This window comes from Castanea sativa, chromosome 5 (assembly GCF_040712315.1).
Source record: "Castanea sativa cultivar Marrone di Chiusa Pesio chromosome 5, ASM4071231v1".
Taxonomy (NCBI): Eukaryota; Viridiplantae; Streptophyta; class Magnoliopsida; order Fagales; family Fagaceae; genus Castanea; species Castanea sativa.
In genome coordinates this window covers 51,518,753-51,541,998 of record NC_134017.1, presented here as the reverse complement: position 1 = coordinate 51,541,998, position 23,246 = coordinate 51,518,753, and the positions used below count along the sequence as shown (strand labels likewise).

The window sequence follows — 23,246 nt, the reverse complement described above, 5'->3', positions numbered from 1 at the left end:
AGTGTTGATGGACCATATATTCTCAAGATGGAATTCATAGTCTCTTGATGGAGATATAAAATATTCCCTTGAGATAAGTTTAATGAGTTCAGTTATTCAGAGAGTTAGGCCTAACCACTTTAGTAAGAAATAACTAAAGTATATATTTATGAAATTGGATTTCATAAATATATAATGAATAACTTTAAAGGATTAAACCGGGTACTCAATGATAAGATGTAGTAATTTATAAAGTGGCAGTTTACATTTATGACTTTGTGTTACTACGAATATTTTATGAAGGGGTTACGTGTATAATAAAGTCTTGGGATATAATTTATTAATAAGGCCTAGAGTGCAATTATATTTATATAGTGGTATTAAATATAATTAATGGTAACTTTGGACTTGTCAAGAGTTGACGGAAAAGCCCAAGGCCCATTGGAGCTAGTGTCTTATTGGTCCCTTTTGGTCCCACTCCAAACTACACACTAAAGCCCAATTGGAAAGGCCTAATAGGCCAGCCCAATTAGATAATCAGTTAGTTATAAAGGGAGAAACATACAGAATTTTTATTAGAGAAAGAAAGTGAAATAAGAAACGGTGTGTGAGAGAGTGTGAGACACACTTTCATTCTCCCTTTGAAAAACTGATTGAGAGACCACACATCTTGGGCGTAAAGTGGAATTGGAGTGAAGATTAAAAGTGTTCCCAAGTACTTCTAATCTTTGTTTTGAATTTCTCCACACCAAAGTACGCTATCTTGTTCTTAAATTCTGAAATTTACATAGAGTACATTATCAATCATAAATGAAATAGATCATTGTTTGTTGCTTCTGCTATGTGTTTTGTATGAGATACAAAACCAGAATTTTTCCTTCAGGCATTTGAGTGGACAGACGAGTGTCAAAAAGCCTTTCGAGACCTGAAGGCTTACCTCACGACAGCACCATTGTTGAGCCTGTTTGTACTTGGAGAGGAATTATACTTGTATTTAGTAGTGTCCCCGCATACTGTGAGTTCAGCATTGGTTAGAGAAGAAGGACAGGTTCAGAAACTGGTTTACTATACGAGCCGAGCACTAAGAGGAGCGGAAGGACAATATCCCATGATGGAGAAGCTAGCCTTTTCTTTGATCACGGCTTCTAGAAAGTTGAGACATTATTTTCAAGCTCATGTTATCAACGTCCTAATAGATCATCCCCTAAAGAAGGCAATGAACAAGTTGGAAACTGCAGGACGACTAATCCGATGGGTGGTGGAACTTAGTGAGTTTGATGTCAGATACAAGCCAAGGAGTGTGATAAAGGCACAGGCGTTGGCGGATTTCATTGCGGAGTTCACCCTTAGCCAGTACGAATTGAACAAAGACAAAGGAGTTGAGAGGTGGGTTATCAATGTAGACGGATCGTCCACACTATACGCAGGGGGGATTGGAGTCATACTCAAGTCCCAGAAGGTGACAAGCTGGAGTACGCAGCCCGTTTACAGTATCAAACCACCAACAATGAAGCTGAGTATGAAACTTTACTCAAAGGACTGAAATTGGCTAAGTCCCTAGGGGCGGAATCAATAATAGTCAAAGGAGATTCTCAGCTAGTCATCAATCAAGTGAATGAAATTTGTGATGCTAAGGAAGATCGAATGAAGAAATACCTCAGCAAAGTGAAGTTGCTTGTCCAAAAGTTTATAGAAGTGAGTTTTATTCAACTACCAAGGGAGGAAAATATAGAAGCAGATGCCTTGGTGAAATCAGCTTCGGCAGGAGGAGTTATGGACGAGTACGACAAAATCCAATACATGCTGAGTATAGACCTCCCAGATATACAACAACTAGGAGAGGGAGAAAATTGGATGAGTCCAATAGTAATCTATCTTAAGGATTGAAGGCTTCCAGAAGACAAGGATGAGGCTAGGAAGCTAAGAGTCAGGGCTGACAAGTACATCCTCATAGACGAAGTGCTATACAAGTGAGACTTTTCTCAGCCCTACCTAAGGTGCCTGGCTTCGGACAAGTCAAACTATGTGTTAAAGGAGGTTCATGAAGAAGCATGTGGGAATCACTTAAGAGCAAGATCACTAGTCCATAAGGTCGTCTGTGTAGGCTACTACTAGCCTACAATTCAAACAAATTCTAAGGCTTATGTCAAGGTGTGTGACCAATGTCAGCGCTATAGCAACATCTCTAGACAGCCGTCGAAGTACTAGACCCCAATGATGGCCCCATGGCCCTTTGCACAGTGGGGATTGGATATCCTAGGTCCTTTTCCCCTAGGAACTAGATAAATGAAATTTTTGGTAGTAGGGATTGACTACTTTACCAAATGGGTGGAGGCCGAACCTCTTGCAAAAATCACTCAACAAAATGTTAAGAACTTTGTTTGGAAGAACATTCAGTGTAGGTTCGACGTACCTAGGATACTGGTATCTGATAACGGACGACAGTTTGGAATCAAGAACCATTATTCCTCACCCTTTCACCCACAGGAGAACAGATAAGTAGAAGTAGCAAACCGATCCTTGTTAAAAATCATCAAGACTCGGCTAGAGGGGGCAAAGGGGATATGGCCAGATGAATTGCCAGGTATTCTTTGGGCCTACAGGACGACTGTAAAGACACCAACAGGAGAAACCCCCTTCAAGCTAGCCTATGGAAGTGAAGTAGTCATACCTGCAGAAGTTCATATGGCTAACCATCGAGTGATGAAGTATCATGAGAAAGAAAATGAAGGGCAACTTCGTCTTGACCTAGATCTCATTGATGAGGTAAGGATGGATGTAAAGCAAAGGACAACAAGATACAAGAATCTTATGGCTAGGCAGCATGATGCCATGGTAAAACCCAGGCACTTCAACGTTGTGGACCTCGTTCTCAAAAGAGTCTCCTTGTTAGCTAGAAATCCAGCTCATGGAAAATTGGGACCCAATTGGGAAGGACCCTATAGGGTAATGAACTGCAAGAGGTAGGGGTCTTACTACTTGGAAGCTCTAGATGGACGAAAGTTGGAGCATCCATGAAACGTGGAGCACCTGAGGAGGTATTATCAGTAATGAGCCAAGACGAAGTTTACCAAGGACGAGGTTACAGCTATGGACGGAGTTATAGCTATGGTCTACGTGTTTACTTATATTTATTGTTATGTTCTTATTACTACTATGGTGTGTTTTAAAAATAAAAGTGCACTAGTTCTTAAACTTTTGCACCGTCTATAGACACGTTTGTGAAAGACGAGGTTATGCATGTAAAAGTATTTTCCAAAGTATTTTCCTATGGCACTAGCTTCTAAGCAGGTGCCATATTTGTGAACAATGTTTGTATAATAATATGGTTTGATTTCCAATGTATCTCATGCATAAATCTAATTTCCAAAATAGTACCCATCAGAGGGGCAAAAACCTAAGACGAATGAAAATCTCTGGACGCAGGGATGTAACATTTATAAGCTTTCCTCAAAATGAGGATAAAGCAAAGGAAGATAAGCTAAGGCATACTCATCTGAAAAACAGATGGATGAGAAAATGGCATACATTAAAGTATAAAGGTCCATGAAAGAGCATCTGGCCAAGACGCTCCAGTGTTTTAGGACAAGTCAAATGCTAGAAACATCTTGACGAAAGATGAATGCCAACTGCCCAGCAGATGAGAAAAAGGTCTGGCAAAATCATCATTGTCACTTCTGGGACAATTCATACCTAGAAAAATTTAAAAGGCTAACAAAGACATCCATGCATAAGTAGGCCGTCCATAAGAAAAACATATGGACGACCCTCCAACACAAAATGGGCACTGTTTAAAAGCCAATAACATCAATGATGAAAACAGAGAATAAACTCATCCATACAATAAATAATGGATAAAAGTAAACATTCATCAAAGTTTAAAAAGGGTAGACGATCACCATCCAAAAACCCTTACAAAATAAGCCTTAAAAGGAAATTGTTAATAAACACGTCCAAAGCACTCTGGACGAGAGAACTATATCCAAATACATCTTAATAAGGGTCCTAAAAACAATGGACCAAACTAAAAGAAAAACAAACAATAGCACTGGAATAAATTAAAAATCTCGTCTTCAAACAAGAGGGGCGTCAACATTGGGGTCGTCTTGAGGTGGCTTTGTAGTGGCATCGTCCTCTATATTGATGTTTTCTAAACTTGACTGAACGAGGGAGCTTAACATAGCCCCACTAAGGTTAAGTATGATAGAACTGAAGTCAATGTCAGGGAATTTCTCTGTGGCTTCCATCTTGAAATCTTCAAACCTAGCTGCATAGTTGGTGTCTAGGAGATTGGTGAATTCCTTGGACGCCTTAAACTTTGCAACTGCGTCTCCCTTAGCATTTTCAAGAAGGGCACTTAACTTGTTGTTCTTCTCCTGGAGGAGATCAAGACGAGCGTCCTTCTCTCTGACGTCAGCCTTTAACTCCTCGACGTTACTTTTCGGCTTCTTTGCACATTCCTTGGCCTTGGCAGCCACCTCAGCCCACCTCTTAGACTCGTCCTTCCCCTCTTGGACCGTCTTCTCCAGTAGAATCCTTGTCTTGTCTAATTCAGTTGCCTGCCTGGACGCGGCGATAAACTTGGACATTGCCTACATACATTAAAATCTTATCACAATATATACAAGTATTACTGGCAAGACGAGGAATACATATATAAAGAGTACATACCTTAAAAAGGTCATGAACTTAGGAGCGCTCAAAGTCCTTTAAAGACATGTCATAACATGCTGTTATGTCCTCATCCATCACAACCTTTTCAAACCTTTCCCAAGCCAAGTCCTCATTGGAAAGAAGGTTTTGAGGCACTTGTTGAAAAGGCTGAGATGAGGTAGGAGGAGCAACCTTGGACGGGATTTTCACAGACGGGGGATCCTTAAGTTCAGAATCAACATCCAAAATCTGGATGGAATGACCTTGGGGGACAAGGAAAGGATTGGGCTAGTCATCTTGATTTTGGGCGTCCTGAAGCTTGGACGACCTACGCTTGGCTTTTTTCTCCTTGCGCCTGCTTGGAAAATTCTCCAAATCAACTTCGAGTGACAGGCTCTTTCTTTTATCACTAGTGGATAGACGGGGCTAGGATTCCACCCCCTACCCAGCTACCTCATCTATCACATCCTTGCTCTTGTTCTCCTTCATCGTCACCATTCCTGAATAGAAAGACGTTAGTCACCAAAAAAAAAAGAGATAGAAAAGAACTTACGTCTACAAACAGTGAGTTTATGGGCAAGAGCTTCAGTGGATAGCTCTGGACCTAACCCCCAAGTGGCAAGACATTGAAGGCTCACCAAGGAATGGAATGTCCTGTCAGTGTATAGACGTGCTTTCTGAACTCGTTCAAGATAAAACCTGCTCAAATGAGGCCATCTAGCACCTATAAAAAAAAGAGAGGAGGGTGATTAGATGACTACAATCAAAAGTGTAACAAAAAGTAAAGGGACAGCCAGACATACCTTCAGGATGAGGGTTTCCTAACTCTCCTGTGTAGAGAAGGAATAGATCCCTATCAACCTCAATAAGGCGTCCAGCCCAAAAGCCAGGGAATGGATCTCTTATGAGTTGAGTGATTTATAACTTCTCTCATATGTTAATTTGTTTGTTGTGATTTTGTCGCCGATTGCCAAAGGGGGAGATTGTTAGGACATATGTGTTTCATGTTAGGAAAATATGTCATCATGTATTGGCTAATCCTTAAACAAAAAGCACTTTACTTGTAATTGGGTAGATTTAGGATGTGTTTAATACTTCAAGGAACAAGGTTTCAAGATCGTGTTAAAGCCATGCAAATCTATCCAAGAAACAAGTGATGAAGTGCTGTTTTTTTTAATCTCGATAGCTAGTATCTATCGAGGTTTGAAAAAAGTTGTTTTAGCCCGATACTCGACAGCTGCTTGATAGATAAGGTATCTATCGAGATTTATGAAAAATCGATTTTCATCCAATCCGTGAATAGATGTTTGAGCTTTCTTTTCTCACAACCCTAAACATATATAAGGATTATTTTAAGGGCTGTCACAGGTTGCACAGTTGCACGAGTGTGAAGCAAAGAGTTGTTCATGCAAATTGTGACCAGAAACCTAATTTAACCTAGTTCTTCTTTCGCTTGAAGAAGCTACTGCGTTTGTACGCTGTTGGGTTTTGTGACCAAGCAACTTCGTGATCTTCATCATAGAGGCCGGTCCTATCAATACATTAGGATTAGCCAATACATTAGGATTATGACTCTTTTAATAACTTCTTTATTTAAATATGACCTATCAACACATAATAGAGGCCGGTCCACAAGCCGAGATGTCTTGGCTACCAAACACCATCCTAAGCCATATCCTAACTCTGAACCCAAAATCTGATATGTAAATCTATGCATGTAAGTGGCCTAAAAGACTCAATTTTGTTTCTAAACCAAAACCAAATGACAACTCTAAAATCTCCACCTTCAGTCCATTTGATTGAGGCATACATAATAAAGGAGACAAGAACCACGTTAGTGCAAGATAGTACACTCACAGTGAGCTATCATTTAATTATTACCATGCTGCCTGCAAAACAAAGCCAAGGTGCCATTTTATCATACTTTGAGGGGCCACATTAGCACCGTACTCATCAAAGATCGTGTATTTTTACATGAAATCATAAAATGAGATTTTCATTCAACAATATGGATTAAGTTATTAATTTTGACCCTCAACTATTTGTTATAATTCAATTTGGCCTCTTAACTATTTATTTTGTCAATTTAGTCCCTTAACTTTCAAATTCAAATCAATTTCATCCTTTAACTCCCCTTTCCATTTAAATTTTAACAAGAATATGTTGTTGGAATTATTTGATATTAAAAATTTTACATTTTCCATAATAACCTTTTTAAGATCTCTTCCATTTGTCACTGTAGCTAATTTCATTAAAGTTTAAATGAGGAGAAGATTGAAATACAAAATTGACTTGACTCTGAAAGTGTGAGGGATAAAATTAACACAATAAATTGTTCAGAAATTTTTTGTTTTAGAATGAATTGTTTGGGAATTTTTTTTTTTTTTTACTTCCTTTATTTAGTGTGAAGTCTTAGAGTGGGACAGGGTTCTTTTCCACAATACAAGATAGAGTTTTTTAGAAGTTGAAAACAACTCTATGTACGTTTGACTTCCCTTATATAGCTTGGCGTGAGATAGAGTTGTTTTCCACGATGTAAGATAAAATTTTTCAAAAATGGAAAAGAACTCTATCTCATGAAAAGCTAAATAAGGGAAGTCAAGAGACAATTTTGCTTTAAGCCTTTTTTTTTATGCTACCAAACATAAAAAATAAAATAAAATAAAATAAAAAAGGCAAAAAAATGTAGGGAAACAACTTTATCTCACCCTAAACTAAGGATCTATTTGGTTATAGGGGTGGAAAAGTGAGAGGATAGAAAATAGTTGGAAGATAGAAAAATGAGAGTATAGAAAAGATTTAAATTTCCCTCATTTTCGTTTGGTTGGGAGAGAAAAAGTAGAGGGATAGAAAAAGTGAATTTATATAAATTTACTCATATACCCTTATTAAAAAATGATGTCCAATTAAAACAAAAGGATGACAAACAACCAAAAAAAATACAATCACCCAAATTTATTAAAAAATAAAATATCATATCATGAAAAAAAAATCACATCTAAACAAAAAAAAAAAATTAAAAAAAATGAAAAGAATTGAAAAGAAGAAGAAGGAAGAGGTAACATTTAGTCGAAAAGAAAAGCGAAAAAAAAGAATGATAATAAAAAACAAACATTTATTCCAACTGGAATTGAAAAATAAAATAAATAAAAAGAGCAACATACAAGCCCATGTGCAACTTGCACATGAGCATTTTTGTCATTAGCAATTAGATTTTCCCCATCATGTTTTTTGCACATTCAAGGGAGAAAACTTTTTGGTGGGGCCTGGGTGCTGGGAAGAAAACACTTGGACCCTACTATCATTTTCCCCTCTCCCCTTCTCAACCAAACGCCCTTCAAAAAGTATTCCCTCATTTTCTCTCATTTTTTTTCATCCTTCCAAAAATCCACTCTACCAAACACAACCTAAATAAGGGAAGTCAAGAGATAGATTTCCTCTGATTTTTTTTCCACTAATACTACCAAAAACAAAACAAAAAAAAAAATGCAAAAAAAAAAAAACTATAAAAATGAATCATCATCTTCAATACTTCACCATCAAGAAATAAACATCATGGAATTGTTCTTTCTTTCCTCACAATGGTTTCCAACCATCTTTCTTGTACTCTTTCCCATCCTTTCTTTGTCATTGCTTCTAAAACAAAGAAAAGTCAAGAAAGCAACCAACCTTCCCCCAGGCCCTCCAAAGCTTCCCATCATTGGCAACCTCCATCAAGTTGGGAAGCTCAATCATAAATCCCTATGGAAACTGTCTCAAAAATATGGCCCTGCCATGTTCCTACAACTCGGCCGAATCCCAACGCTTGTCATCTCATCTTCACAAATGGCCAAAGAGTTGTTAAAAACCCATGACACTGAATGTTGCACCAGGCCTCTCTCAGTTGCCCAAGAGAAGCTCACTTATAATTACTTAACCCTAGCATTTTGTCCCTACAATGATTCTTGGAGAAACATGCAAAAGATTTTTAGGATGGAGCTTCTCTCTAAAACCAGGGTGCAATCCTTTGAGTACAAAAGGAAAGCCAAGATTACTGAATTGATTAACTATATCACTCAGGCTTCACCAAATCCAATTGAGCTCAGCGAGAAGGCACTCTCTTTGACATACTCAGTTATTTGTCAAATTGCATTCAATAAAAACTACGATGAAATTGAGGGAAGTAAATTTAAATCCTTCGTTCAAGAATCAATGGAACTATTTGGCACGGTTGCGACCTCAGACATTATTCCATGGTTTGGGGGATTGTGGATGCATTAACTGGGCTTCAACAACGAATTGAGTATTGTCATCGTAGATTTGATTCTTTTTTTGAAAAGTTGATTGAGGAACATCTAGATCCAACCAAGCAAAAGTCAGAGCAAGACGTTATTGATGTTATGCTAAGCTTGTCAAATGATGAAAAAGCTCAATTTAATCCCACAAAAGAACACATCAAAGCAGTTCTCATGGTAAGCCATGGCTCTTGTTTCCCACTTTTTTTTTTCCTTTTATGAATGCTATCATCAACCAAACTTTAATAGGATTTAGGCCACTTAAAAGGGTTTTTTAAATTTTCATAAATCTTCTTTAGAGAATTACGATACACTTTTTTTGTGTGTGTCATACCTATCTAATCTAAATTGTTAACATAGAGTATTATGTTATTTGATAAATATTCAATAATAATATATTAATAATTAAAATTAGGTACTACAGTACACTCAAAAAAAAGTGTACCACAATGAACATTTGAGTTGTGTTTTAAACATGACCTCTTTCCAAAGGTTAAGACATGAAATTCAATCCCTCAAAGTGAGAGTGAGATTTATATGGTTAGAGTTTATTTCACATTTCAAAATGCATGTTTGTCAAGATCCAAATCTGATTGCTGACTTAGCATCAGATTGGCATTCTAATACTAACATGAACCACAAAATTAACTTGTATAAATTTTTATTTTTAACAACAATACAAGAAAATATAAGTGGCTACACTAATTATGTTAGTACATTCCAAAATTCCCATAATTGTTTTTATAGGGATTTATAGAAATGAGAAATTATACACAGGAATCTAATAATCAAAGAGCTAAAACAACTTAAAAGTTAAAATAATAATTATTACTATTATATAATCTCCCTAAATTAATTATATAATTTGGTTAAGTGAAAAATATCTAACAAATCTTGTTGTTGTGTTTGCATTAATGGACTTCCACATAGGAAAAGGTTTTTCTCCAAAACAATTTGGAGATGAACCCTTCAAACTTCTCTTACATCTTTTCAATGTATATGAATTTTGAAAATCGAACTGTTGGATTACATGTTTTTTATGTTCTTAACATAAATTTCAATTTTTTTTTAAAAAAAGATATTATTTACTATTCGATGAATAAATTTATATTTTATGCATAATTTTAAATCACGCAAACTTGAAATTTAAACATTTTGTTGATGACATAACTATTAGTCTTTGATTTTCTTGAAAGTTTGCAAGCATGAAGGATATAATAAGAACATGCAATCCAACAGTTAGATTCTTAAATTGACATCTAATAAAAAAAATAGAAAGAGTTTGAAAAGTTTCTCACCAAAACTTGTTTGGAGAGAAACATTTTCTCTCAAAACTAGTTTGGTGCTAGTTTGTTCCAAATGTTTGCTTTTGAGTAGACACCTATGAATGAATGTGAACTTACAAGAGTTAAACCCTTTTGTAGTGGTACTTTGGGTTAAGTAATGTATGTGTTTAATAGTTAGTTTGTTTCTATAAAAAAAAACATATTAAACATAAACATAATTGGGGGAAAAAACACAAAAAATTAAACAGTTTCTCTGCATCACCTACGATTCCAAAAGCTTAGTAACTTTCTAGCTTATTCTTTTCATTTCCCAAAGTGTACACACAAGTTGCATGTTCCAAGCAAAGATAATTTAGAATTTTCTGTTTTCATGTGTGTATATGTAGGACATTGTTCTCGGTGGAGTAGACACAAGTGCTATTACAATTACGTGGGTGATGACAGAGCTTGTTAGGAATCCAAGAGTAATGAAAAAAGTCCAGGCGGAAATCAGAAGCTATATTGGAACGAAACCGTATGTGGATGAAAGTGAGATAGAAAATCTTCAATACCTAAAAATGGTGCTAAAGGAGACTTTTAGGTTGCACCCTCCACTGGCACTTTTGATTCCTCTTGAGGCAATTTCACATTTTAAGATTGGTGGTTATGATATTAACCCAAACACAAGAATTATGATTAATGTTTATGCTATTGGGAGAGATCCAGACACTTGGAAGAATCCAAATGAGTTTTATCCTGAGAGGTTTGAGGACAATGCCATTGATTTTAGGGGTCAAAATTTTGAACTCCTACCATTTGGGTCTGGTAGGAGGATGTGTCCGGGCATTAATATGGCATCCACTGTAGTTATGGTTACATTGGCAAACCTATTGTACCGTTTTGACTGGAAACTGCCTAACGGGATGAAGAGAGAAGATGTAAGCGTGGAAGAGGGTATTGGCCTTACCATTTATAAGAAGCTACCTCTTTACCTTGTGCCTGTTATTTATGATTTTGAAAAGACACTGGACTAATGAAGTTCTAGGATTAAGATTGAATTCATTTTTATTTTTCAGACACCTTATATGTAACGTCATATATTCAATCATAAAATATATGATGGAATCTGGCACCCCCATTTCTAGAATAACATTGTTAGCAATAAAAGAATTTTGGAAATAATAAAAGATTTATAAATTCTTTGTTTCAATATTAACGTTTTTTGGAAAATAGTTCATTTTCCAAATAGCAAATTTTAGAAAACTGTCTCATTTTTCAATGTTTGGTAACGACCTTAAAAATGAGCTCAAGAATGTTTTTTGGTGTGTGGTATGCAATTTTTTTAATATATGTATATATATATATATATTTCTTGTATAATTTAGAATATAGATATAATCAAAATTAGTTGTCAAATTTTCATGATCTCTACTTCTTATCTTGCTCAAATATATGGACAGTAACGTAAGTACATACATACATACATACATATATATATATATATATATATATATATATATATATATATCAACTATTTGTTTGTATATATAAAATTGATAGGGAGAATACATCTTCATTAATTACAAATAACAATAATTTTAATTATCTACTCTTTTTACTGGTTCACTAATTGTCTACTATGGTCAATCAAAAGTCTTCAATATTACTCTAAATTATGTATTTACATAATGTATCTACCAACAAATGCAATTCCCCTAAACAATTATTATTCAATATATAGCTATATTATTAATTTAATGTAAAAATTCTCCTATGTAAAAGCAATTTAGAGCCATATAAGCACTATGTTTAAAATTTATGTCTTTTACTTCATTCATTCTTTCTTCTTCTTATTTATTTATTTTTTGCACTTTTATGTGCGAAAATGAAGTAATTTTTGCATGGAATCCATCAAACTGAAAATATCTTAGAGAAAAAAGAAAAATAAGCTTGAAATTCAAAGCCATGAATTGAAATTTTGGTAGAGAGAAATGAAGTAATTACCGCTACAAATTTATTTTCCTTTGCAAGTCGTAGCTATTGGCTGATCAATGAGGGGGGAAAAAATCTAATCAGAGAACTATTTTATAGAGGGGAAGAGAAACATGGAGGAGAGAGAGAGAGAGAGAGAGAGAGAGATCTATGGGAATAGGAGAGACCGGAGTTAGTGACACTGAGGGTGTGAGGAGAGAAAAAGTAAATGGAAGAGAGAAAAAGTGAGAGAGCTTACCGTGAAAGAGAGAAAGTGCCAAAAAATTTTGTTTCTGACAGCTACAGACTAAGATAATATTTATAAGAGATGCAATGCATGAGAGAGAGATTGTTTTCCAAAAAATAAATTTTGGAAAACAACCTATAGAAAATAAGCCTTATCTTTATTAGGGTTTTCCATTGACCAATTTTTTTTTTTTTTTGATCTACCAAACACTGGAAAATGTGGAAAACTATCTTTATAGAAGGTTTTCCAGTGAAACAAGTCAAAGTTCATATACCCAAGATTTTGAGGCACAAACAATAGCATAACTCACACAATTTGGATTACAATAATTTAAGAACAAATATGTAAGTAACAACTAAATATTCTTTCTCTCTTTCTTTTTAAATTCATTTAATAGTAATAGAATAATCCACTTGACAGATCTTGATTATGACCTGCATTCGTTAATAGAACTATTATAGGGATTTTCAATGTAACTCTAGTCCTATATTTGAAATTTAATATTTGGCATGGCATTTGACTTCTTGGATAGTATCCAAGAGCTTATATACACATGATTAAGCTAACACTTTATCCACGTGGGCACTAGGATCATAACATTTTAATAGTTTAATCATTGTTTTTAAACTCAGACTGGATTGACCAGTTTAACCAAGTTAACCGGTCCTTGGACCGTTTCTATAAAAACCGGTTCATCCATGTCATTATTTTGGTAAAAATTGATGAAAATATGCTGCTGGCTGGAAGACATGGCAAAACAAGCGGGTTGAGTAGGGTTCGGGTCAGGTTAGGGGTCAAAAACAAGTCATTTTAAGCTGATTAAAAGCGAGTTCGGGTCAATAGAGTTACGGGTCAGGTTGACCTGTATTCTCACATGAATTTTTTTAATAAAGAAAACAACTTGTATTTGCCAATTGGAAAGTTATGCAACAAATTACTTGATGTAAAATGCATTACTTTGAATTCACCACTTATATTAAGAATGAACTCAGTTAAACTTATTAATACTTATTCAATAATTTTAAAATTATACAAATCTCAACATTGCTAACTAAAACAAAATAACACAAAGATAAGTAAAACAAATACACAAGTTTTGTTTCTACACAATATTAACATCCTAAAGTATAAAAAAAAAAATTACAAATGACTTATTGGATAACTCATTTGACAAAGAATAAAAACATATAAGAAATTTACAATCTTGAAAATTAATTTTATAATCTATTATCAATTATGGTTGGCACTCTACTTCAATTTGAGAATATACGTTAAAGTTTGATTGTTTACTTATTTATGCATGGTCTCTTTTATGAATATCATATCATTGTTAAGTAACACACACTTTAGGAAATCTCATATTTATTTTAAAAAGCCGTTTAGTTTGGACATAGATTGTTAATAAAAAAAAAAAAAAAAAAAAGGTCTAAGCATTTATAATTTATGCTAATTTGATACTTTGGTTTTACTATTTTCACACTTATGTTTTTTACTCTACTGTAACCAGATTATCTTGGCATGTACTTTGCTATTTGATATTTAAAAATCTTAACTCATTATAGAATGCTTAACCATTCATCTTTCAATTCATCTGCATGCAGTTGTGTAAATGTCTCAATTATTTCCTTAAAGCTCACAACAAACAATTAAACCAATATTGTCTTAATTTATTTTTTTACCAAATTTAAAAAAAAAAAATGGTTGGGGTCACAGGTCGGGTTGGGTTGACCCACAAAAACACAAGTCGGGTCATGAGTCAACTTGTTTTTACTTCAGGTAAAACAAATTGGGTTTAGTTCGGGTACTATTCGAGTCAGGTCGGGTTGGGTTAGAAAATTCTGATCTGTTTTGCCATGTCTGCTGGTAGGACTTGAACTTGCTCTCAACAAGTGAAATAACATGTCCAACATGCAAACTATTGGCTCACACACATCTTGTTGGTCAAGAATGAAAAATTAATAAATATAAACCAATTTAAGTATCAAATATATTAAAAAAATTAAATGACACATCATGGTTTGAGCTCAATTGAACCTCAGTTCAACCTCAAAACCTTGAATCTCTCCCTTTTTCAGTTCATTAAACGGTTCAAGTTTCAAAACTATGAGTTTAATATGAATGTTTTGACACTGAACTAAGGTTTAATTAGCTTACTAGAAAATTTTTAGTGGATCTCATCTGTGCCTACCACTAACATCACTTTTTTACTTACCATTAACAACTAAACACATCCACAGTTTATAAAAACATTTGCAGCTATAGCATTTTCATTGTTGTGAAAGGTGTGCTATCATCTAATTATTACCAAGCTGCTAGCTAAACAAAGCCAAGGTGTCATGTTAGCACTGTTGGAAAAATGCATGGAAAATATAGAAAATACGAATTTGTATCTCATGCAAACATGCGCAGCGGAAAATTAACGGATCTATTTCACTCGCAATTGATAACATGTACTATGTAAGTTTTAGAATTAGTGAACAAGAAAGCGTACCTTGAAGCAGTGAAATTCAAAACCGAAGATTAGAAGCACTTGGGAAGACTTTTAATCTTCACTCTAATTCCATTTAATGCCCAAGGTGTGTGGTGTCTCAATCAGTTTTCAAGGAGAGAATAGAAGAGTGTCCAACACTCACATACTCACCATTTCAGAATGATGTCTCACACCACACACAAAATTCTGTATGTTTCTCTTCTTATATATATATATATATATATATATATATATATATATATATATATATATATATATATATATATATATCTCTGATTATCTAATTGGGCTAGCTTTTTGGGCCATTTCAATTGGGCTCTTGTGTGTGGCTTGGAGTGGGACCAAAGGGAACCAATAAGACATTAGCTCCAATGGGCCTTGGGCTTCTGTCGACTCTTGACAAGTCCAAAATTACAATTAATTATATTTAATACCACTATATAGATATAGTTGCATTCTAGACCTTATCTATAAATTGTATCCCAAGATTTTATTGTACATGCAACCCCTTCATAAAATATTCATAGTAATACAAAGTCATGAATATAGACTGCCACTTTGAAGATTACTACATCTTAATACTTGAGTACCCGGTTTAATCCTTTATGTTATTCATTACATATTTATGAAATCCAATTCTATAAATATATACTTTAGTAACTCCTTACTAAAGTGGTTAGGCCAAACTCTTTCAATAACCAAACCCATTAAACTTATCTCAATGGAATATTTTGTATCTCCGTTAAGAGACTATGAATTTCATCTTGAGAATACATGTTCTATCAACACTAAATGTGACTGCCCAACATACTGAGGTTTTGACCGTGACTAATAGATCTCACTCCTGATATATCAAAGCAACCTATATCTCATGATCAGGTCCATTATTCTCTCAGGATTAAGAGTTCATGTAAATAGAAGTCATGAGATTTATTATTCATTTGACAGTCGTTAGGAGAATAATAAATCTCACAGCAGTCAAGTTCAATATGTCTTAACTCTTAAAACACATCAACATACCAACTAGAAATCTCCATTTCCATGATCAAGACAAATCATCTTAATTGATATGTTATAGTCTTCGCAGATGAAACGGCCTATTTCATCACTTCATTTATAAATAGTCTCATATAATTAAACAATTTAACTATTTATTACATGCCAATAAATTGGATTTTAGGGCATAAACCCCAACAATCTCCCACTTTCCCTCAAAGACAATTTATAATATATCCGACACTTATCTCCCTTTAGAGTAATTCATAATCACTCTAAGGCAAGGCTTGGAAACAAGTTTCAGTCAGATTTATTACATAAATTATCTTTTCTACTACTAATTCTCACGTACTCATATCTCTCTATGAGATGATACTTACGCTTTAATGTGTATCTTCACCACCTAGGATGAACACATATCTTGAAGTCCTACTTCATGAATCACAATCAAACTACAAGTCAGTATTTGTACATCCAGTAACTATCAAAACTTCGCTTCTGTGGACAAGCATATAATCCCTTATTCTCCCAAGATATTTGAGTATATGCTTTACTCCCACTAAATTAAGTGATCTTTGATTAATTGATATTTGCTTACCATGCCCACCACAAAATAGATATTTAACGTAGTGTATAGCATAGATAAACACTTCCTATCGATTAGTATAAGGAACTGTCTTAATATGCTCTTCCTTTTATATGTCTTAGGACCATAATCCTATATAAAGGAACATCAAACTTAAAAGGAAAGAATCCTTTCTTAAAGAATTACATGTTATACTTGGCTAGAATCTAATCTATTTAAGCAGTTTGAGATAGACCAAACATCCTAAATTCTGAATTTTAACTAAGTTTAATTCTTAGGATGTGACTAGTCTTTCTAAAGTACTTTATATCAAATTGGACTAGACAACCAAAAACTTATTGATGACAATAACTCTACATCATTTTAAATGATTAGAATGTCATCAACATACATTAAGAAAATTATTATTCTATATAGCTTTTACACACAAAAGGCTTTTAAATACTTGATCAAAATCAAACAATTTGATTTCTTGATCAAAGATGATATTTTATGATTCATATGCTTGCTTTAGTCCATTAATGGAATTTAAGCAACTTGCATACTTAACACTACTGGTTCTTTGTTATGTACAAGTCTAGTTACATCATATAGATGTCTTTCTCAAGATTACTACTAAAAGAAGCTTTCTTGACATCCATTGCCATATTTCATCCAAATGAAATATAATGCATAAGAGAATCTACATAGTGTCAAAGTTGACTATTGGTGAAAAATTCTTTTCATAGTCGAACCATTTCTTTCTGAATAAATCTTTTCGCCATTAGTCTTGACTTTGAAGGTTTGCACCTTCAATTCTATCAATCTCATTTTCTTGTAGACCTATTTGAGAACAATAGGCTTAATGCCACTAGGCGCCTCTACAAGTTCTAGACTTTAAAAAGAATCTAATTCTATTTACATAACTTTGATCCAATAATCCATAATCCATATTCATATCATCTATTGCCTCTATGTAGGACCGAGGATCAAATTCATATCCTTTTTGGAATTACTTCAAAAATCTATCCTAAAAGTATGAATTAATAATCCTCGCACTACGATATTGTACTTGTGTACTAGATACATATTTAGAATAATCCTTTGTGGTGTATCTAATACAACCATCTCATTTCTAAATGTTTTTCATAGTTGTCTTACAACAAATTCTGACAATTTCTCTTTTAGAACGATTCTATGATTTGCTTCAAGATTATTCACATAGTCATCGTCAAGAAACTTTGTATTTGTACTCTACAAACACCTTTTCTTCTTTATGACTACGAAAATAATCTTCTGCATTTCCTTTTGGATACCCAACATAAACACACATTTTTCTATCTTTTGATTTCAATTTGTTAGACTTCCTTTCTAGCACAAGTGCTGGACATCCCCAAAAGTGGAAGTATCATAAACTAGGTTTTCACCCAATCCATAATTTGACTAATGTCATAGGAACAAACTTTTGAAATCAGGTTTAGAAAATGTATACTAATAATTGCAATATATCTCCAAAAGAAATAAGCAAACGGAAATACTAATTATGTACTTTATTATTTCTAAAAGAGTCTTATTCCTCCTTCATGTATGTACTAACTTAAAGAAGTCATTGAAAATACATTCCTTTACAAAAGGAGCCCTAGATCATATTATCCTCTAAATAGAATTCATAGATTTGGAATATAACAAAATAATGATTCTAAAAACCCATCTTTCACCAATCTTGAATATTATTTAGATTAATAAGATCTAGACATAAGTGCCAAAACATACATTGCTAAAAGGACGAAAACTTTCTCTTTAAAAGTAAAACATGTAAATTTCCATCTAGAAAATAATCATGGACAATGCTTAGCTTTACCAAAACCGGAAACACTTTCCTTTTGGTCATGCTTTTGAGTCTAATTTCCTTTTGGCAACTACTAGGACAACTCGCTTGTCCAACTATTTGGTATTATGATTCCTCTTCTTACCATCCTTACCTTTCGGTCTAGGCTAAGAATTTAAATTAAATCATATTGATCCTAGCCTTAACTTTTAGGATGTCTTCCTTTGCGTAGAATTCACTCATCAATTCAAATAATAAAAAAGAAATTCATTTTCAAAACAATCTGAATTGGTCAAATGATTCTAACAAGGACTTGTGGATCATATCCGTATGAGATTAACATTTAATCTCTACATCCAAGAATTCCAATTCATTTTAAAAATAAAATGTTTTCATAAAATGATATAGAATTAGAACTCCTTAAGCTTTTCTTGGCACTCAATATGAGAATATCGTCTAGTAGCATGATATTTCATACCAAAACATCTCATTCAGACTTAATATAAAGTCTAAATCTAGTACTAACTCTTGCATCTCATGTTGTAGTACATTTGAGATAAAAGTCAATGTAACATATAAATATTTCAATGGAAATTATGATCATATCATAAGCCATCTTTCATCAATGCAATATGCATAGGAAATTATGATAATGCTGAATCGAAACATATTTATGTACTTCAGCTCCTTTAAGCACCATGTCCAAAATTATATCTTAGTTAATGTGATTCAATAAAAATAGTAGCTAGAGAACAAAATTATGACAACTTTATTTTGAGACTATGAACATAATTACAGGGACATTATATTTTGCATCCATAACCTTATAGTATAAAACCCAAAAAACATACTATACTAGGTGCAACGACAACCCAATCCATGTCTATAATTCCTTGATTGCAAGTTTATTATAAACACATTAATTGGTTGAGAACTATTCTCATTATTAGTGTTATCATGATAATTCTTATCATACACCAATAATATGCCGTATTGCCTTCAACCTCTAAGTAATAATGACATAGCTCCTTTGGGAGATTAACATTACACTTAATCTAGTGTATACCATTATCTAGAATCATGTGTAGCCACATTTCATCTCCCTTTATAATGTTTAAACTTGTAGTACCATGAAACAAAATACCCTCCTTTGGGATCGTGAGGCATATACGCCAAGACGAGGTGCTTGTTCACACTACTTTAAACGGGTAAGTTCAATCTTGTAGTACTATGAAGTAAACACCCTCCTTTGGGATTGCAAGGCATATACGCCAAGACGAGGTGCTTACCCCACACTACTATGAACCGATAATGGAGGCCGTGAGATCCAACCCTTGTATCTCTCTCCCACTAGAAATTTTAAAACAAGTGAATTGTCCTAAAAACATTGTGATCTAATCACAATTTTAACCATACACATCAAATGTGTTTAATTGTTTAAATTCAATGTGATGTTACTAAGTTATGTCACTATAGTGTAACAAACATTTGCGCAATCACAAAGAAGTTTAACCTTGTAATCTGTGAAGTAAATACCCTCTGCATGGAATGCAAGACTCGAAGTCAAGACAAGGTATCTATTCACATTACAATAAACTTAACAAAAAATGTTATTTAAGCACTCCCACTAGTTATTTGGGTTTTTCTCAAATAATTGTGATCCCATCACAACTAATAATCTTGCACTTGTTCAAGACTCTAATCTCATTAGAATCACTAACTAAAATGGAAGTCCTAAACTATTTAAGATTCCTTAAACACTAATGAATGAAAAATTAGTTATATAGAACTTTATCCTTAATTTCCTAAATGATAAGTTTTAATCTCATTAAAACTTCTAATTAAAATAAATGAAGGACTTTTAAACATACAACAATTCCAATCTCATTAGAATGTTTGTTAAAAGACAAGTCCCAAACTATTTAGGACTAAGAGTTCTATTTAACTAATACCATTAATCTCAATAGGTCTTTTAGTTAGAACCATGTGTAATCTCATCACACACATCTTTGTTCATTATACATTTGAAAACACTTAAAAAAATTCAAAAAATTCCCAGGCTCGACAGCTTCCCGATAGCTTGTCGATCGATCAAGCCTCTGAATTTCTAGTCTCGATCAATTCTCAACAGATCCTCGATCGATTCAAGAAACTTCCACAAAGCTCGATCAATTCTTGACAGATCCTCGATCGATCGAGAAAACTTCTGCTAGCTCGATCGATGCTCGACAGATTCTCGATCGATTGAGCGTCACGAATTTTGAATTTCCCAGAATTTTTCTAAGACAATTTTTAACATTTTTCATGAATAAACAACCATCATATGAACATGATAGACACAGATTGATATCTAAACTGAATATCATTGATGCTATAGCCATAAAATTCAATTTAACATACTTAAACTAAAAAATTAAACAACATCATAACATCAAAATCAGTTTTCATCAATTCATAGTTTCAACAACCATGCAGAAAAATAAATTTCTCACAACATGAAACTATTATCTCTAATTCCAAAACTCACAAAACATGTTATACAATTCAAATTGAAGACCGCTCTAATACCATTTGTTGGAAAAATGTATGGAAAATACAAAAAATACGAATTTGTATCTCATGCAAACATGCACAGCGAAAAATTAACGAATCTACTTCACTCGTAATTGATAACATGTACTATGTGAGTTTCAGAATTAGAGAGCAAGAAAGCGTACCTTGAAGCAGTGAAATTCAAAACTGAAGATCAGAAGCATTTGGGAAGACTTTTAATCCTCACTCCAATTTCACTTAATACCCAAGGTGTGTGGTCTCTCAATCAGTCTCCAAGGAGAGAATAGAAGAGTGTCCAACACTCACATACTCACCATTTCAGAATGATGTCTCACACCACACACAAAATTCGTTATGTTTTTTTTCTATATATATATATATATATATATATATATATATATATATATATATATATATATCTAATTATCTAATTGGGCTAGCCTTTTGGGTCATTCCAATTGGGCTCTTGTGTGTGGCTTGAAGTGGGACCAAAAGGGACCAATAAGACACTAGCTCCAATGGGCTTTGGGCTTCTATCGACTCTTGATAAGTCAAAAGTTACCATTAACTATATTTAATATCACTATATAAATATAGTTGCACTCTAGGCCTTATCTATAAATTATATCCCAAGACTTTATTGTACATGCAACCCCTTCATAAAATATTCGTAGTATACAAAGTCAGGAATATAGACTGCCACTTTGAAGATTACTACATCTTAGTTCTTGAGTACCCGGTTTAATCCTTTATGTTATTCATTATATATTTATGAAATCCAATTCCATAAATATATACACTACAAGAAAAATGTCTATTAGCGACTAAGAATTTTCGATGGACCCAAAAAGCCCTCTCAAAAAATCTTATTTGCAATGGCAAAATAAAGCCCTCGCAAATACTTGGTAAAATGTGAAATATTTGTGACCAACAAGAAAAGCTGTCGCAATTATGTGTATAGCCGTCACAAATACTAATATTTTTGTGGGAAATTTTCCCTCCATATTATTTGTGACGGTAAAAAAAAGCTGTCACTACTAATACTAAATTATTTGCAAGGGTTAGGATCAACCTTCACAAATAATTATTAAAATGTCAAAAAATTTGGAGGGAAATGTTCCCACCAAATTATTTCTGAGGGACAATAAAAATCCCTTGCAAAAAGTTTATTTTTTGCGTGGGTTAAAAATAAGACCTTACTAACACTAAATTATTTGCAAGGGCTATGATTGACCTTTGCGAAAAATCATTAAAATATTAAATTTTTTTGGAGATAAAATTTATTCTAAAATTCAAAGAAAAAAAAAAACGTATAAAAATATAGCACTTTGTATTCTTTAGATAAACCTTTTGTTTATAGTCTAAAAAAAACTTTTTATATACATCCTATAAAAGAAAGGTTTGTCCTTATTTTCTAAACGATTGTACCCATAAAAAAATTATAGCACTTTCAACTTCAAAATGGTAGCCTAAAATTCAAGAATTTCAGCATGTTGTACTCTCTCTCTCTCTCTCTAAAGTGACTAAAAATTTATTCCAATTAAAATAATGCATAAAATATGAGTTTATAGGTCAAATGGTAAATTACATCCGATTGACATGAAAATTGGCATACATGTTAAGAATATATAAAACATGTAATTCAATGGTTGGATTTTCAAAATATGAATTCAATAATAAGCTATTGGGTGATGTAACATTTTTTAGAGTTATATCACGTGTAACTTGAACCCAGCCCTATATTTCTTAATTTGATGTGAATTTTGACAAATCTATCATGAGATGACATTATCTTCATATATTTTTCATTCTTACAAAATTTTAAGATAATCAAAGATTAATAGCCATGTCATCAATCAATTGTTTAAATTCAAGTTTTTGTAGTTTTAAATAATGCATAAAAGATGAGTTTATAGATCAAATGGTAAATTACATCCGATTGGCATGAAAATTGGCATGCAAGTTAAGACCATATAGAACATGTAATCCAACGGTTGGATTTTCAAAATATGAATTCAATAATAATTTATTGGGTGGTGTAATATTTTTTAGAGTTACGTCAAGTGTAACTTGAACCCAACCCTATATTTCTTAATTCGATGTGAATTTTGACAAATCTACCATTAGATTACATTATTTTCATATATTTTTCATGTTTAAAAAATTTCAAAGTGATCAAATATTAATAACCATGTCATCAATCAATTGTCTAAATTAAAGTTTTAGTAGTTTAAAATAATGCATAAAATACGAGTTTATAGATCAAATGGTAAATTACATCTGATTGACATGACAATTGGCATGGATGTTAAGATCATATAGTACATTTAATCCAACGGTTGGATTTTCAAAATATGAATTCAATAATAAGTTATTGGGTGGTGTAATAGTTTTTAGAGTTACATCAAGTGTAATTTGAACCCA

General features: G+C 33.3%; 1 protein-coding gene across 1 annotated transcript; it reads left to right on the top strand.

Annotated features, from left to right (window-relative positions):
• The first annotated feature begins 8,187 nt into the window (after window positions 1–8,187).
• Window positions 8,188–11,205, top strand: LOC142635384 (cytochrome P450 71B34-like). Its single transcript, XM_075809548.1, has 3 exons — window positions 8,188–8,879; window positions 8,930–9,083; window positions 10,579–11,205. Exons 1-3 carry the CDS (start codon window positions 8,188–8,190, stop codon window positions 11,203–11,205), a joined length of 1,473 nt encoding a protein of 490 aa, XP_075665663.1.
• Window positions 11,206–23,246: the final 12,041 nt, after the last annotated feature.

Bases quoted from the DNA above. Each gene is read 5' to 3' on its own strand.
- LOC142635384 (XM_075809548.1), top strand. From the start codon at position 8,188: ATGGAATTGTTCTTTCTTTCCTCACAATGGTTTCCAACCATCTTTCTT. The intron at 8,880-8,929 runs GTGGATGCATTA...TTGTCATCGTAG, and splicing joins ATTCCATGGTTTGGGGGATT to ATTTGATTCTTTTTTTGAAA. The intron at 9,084-10,578 runs GTAAGCCATGGC...GTGTATATGTAG, and splicing joins ACATCAAAGCAGTTCTCATG to GACATTGTTCTCGGTGGAGT.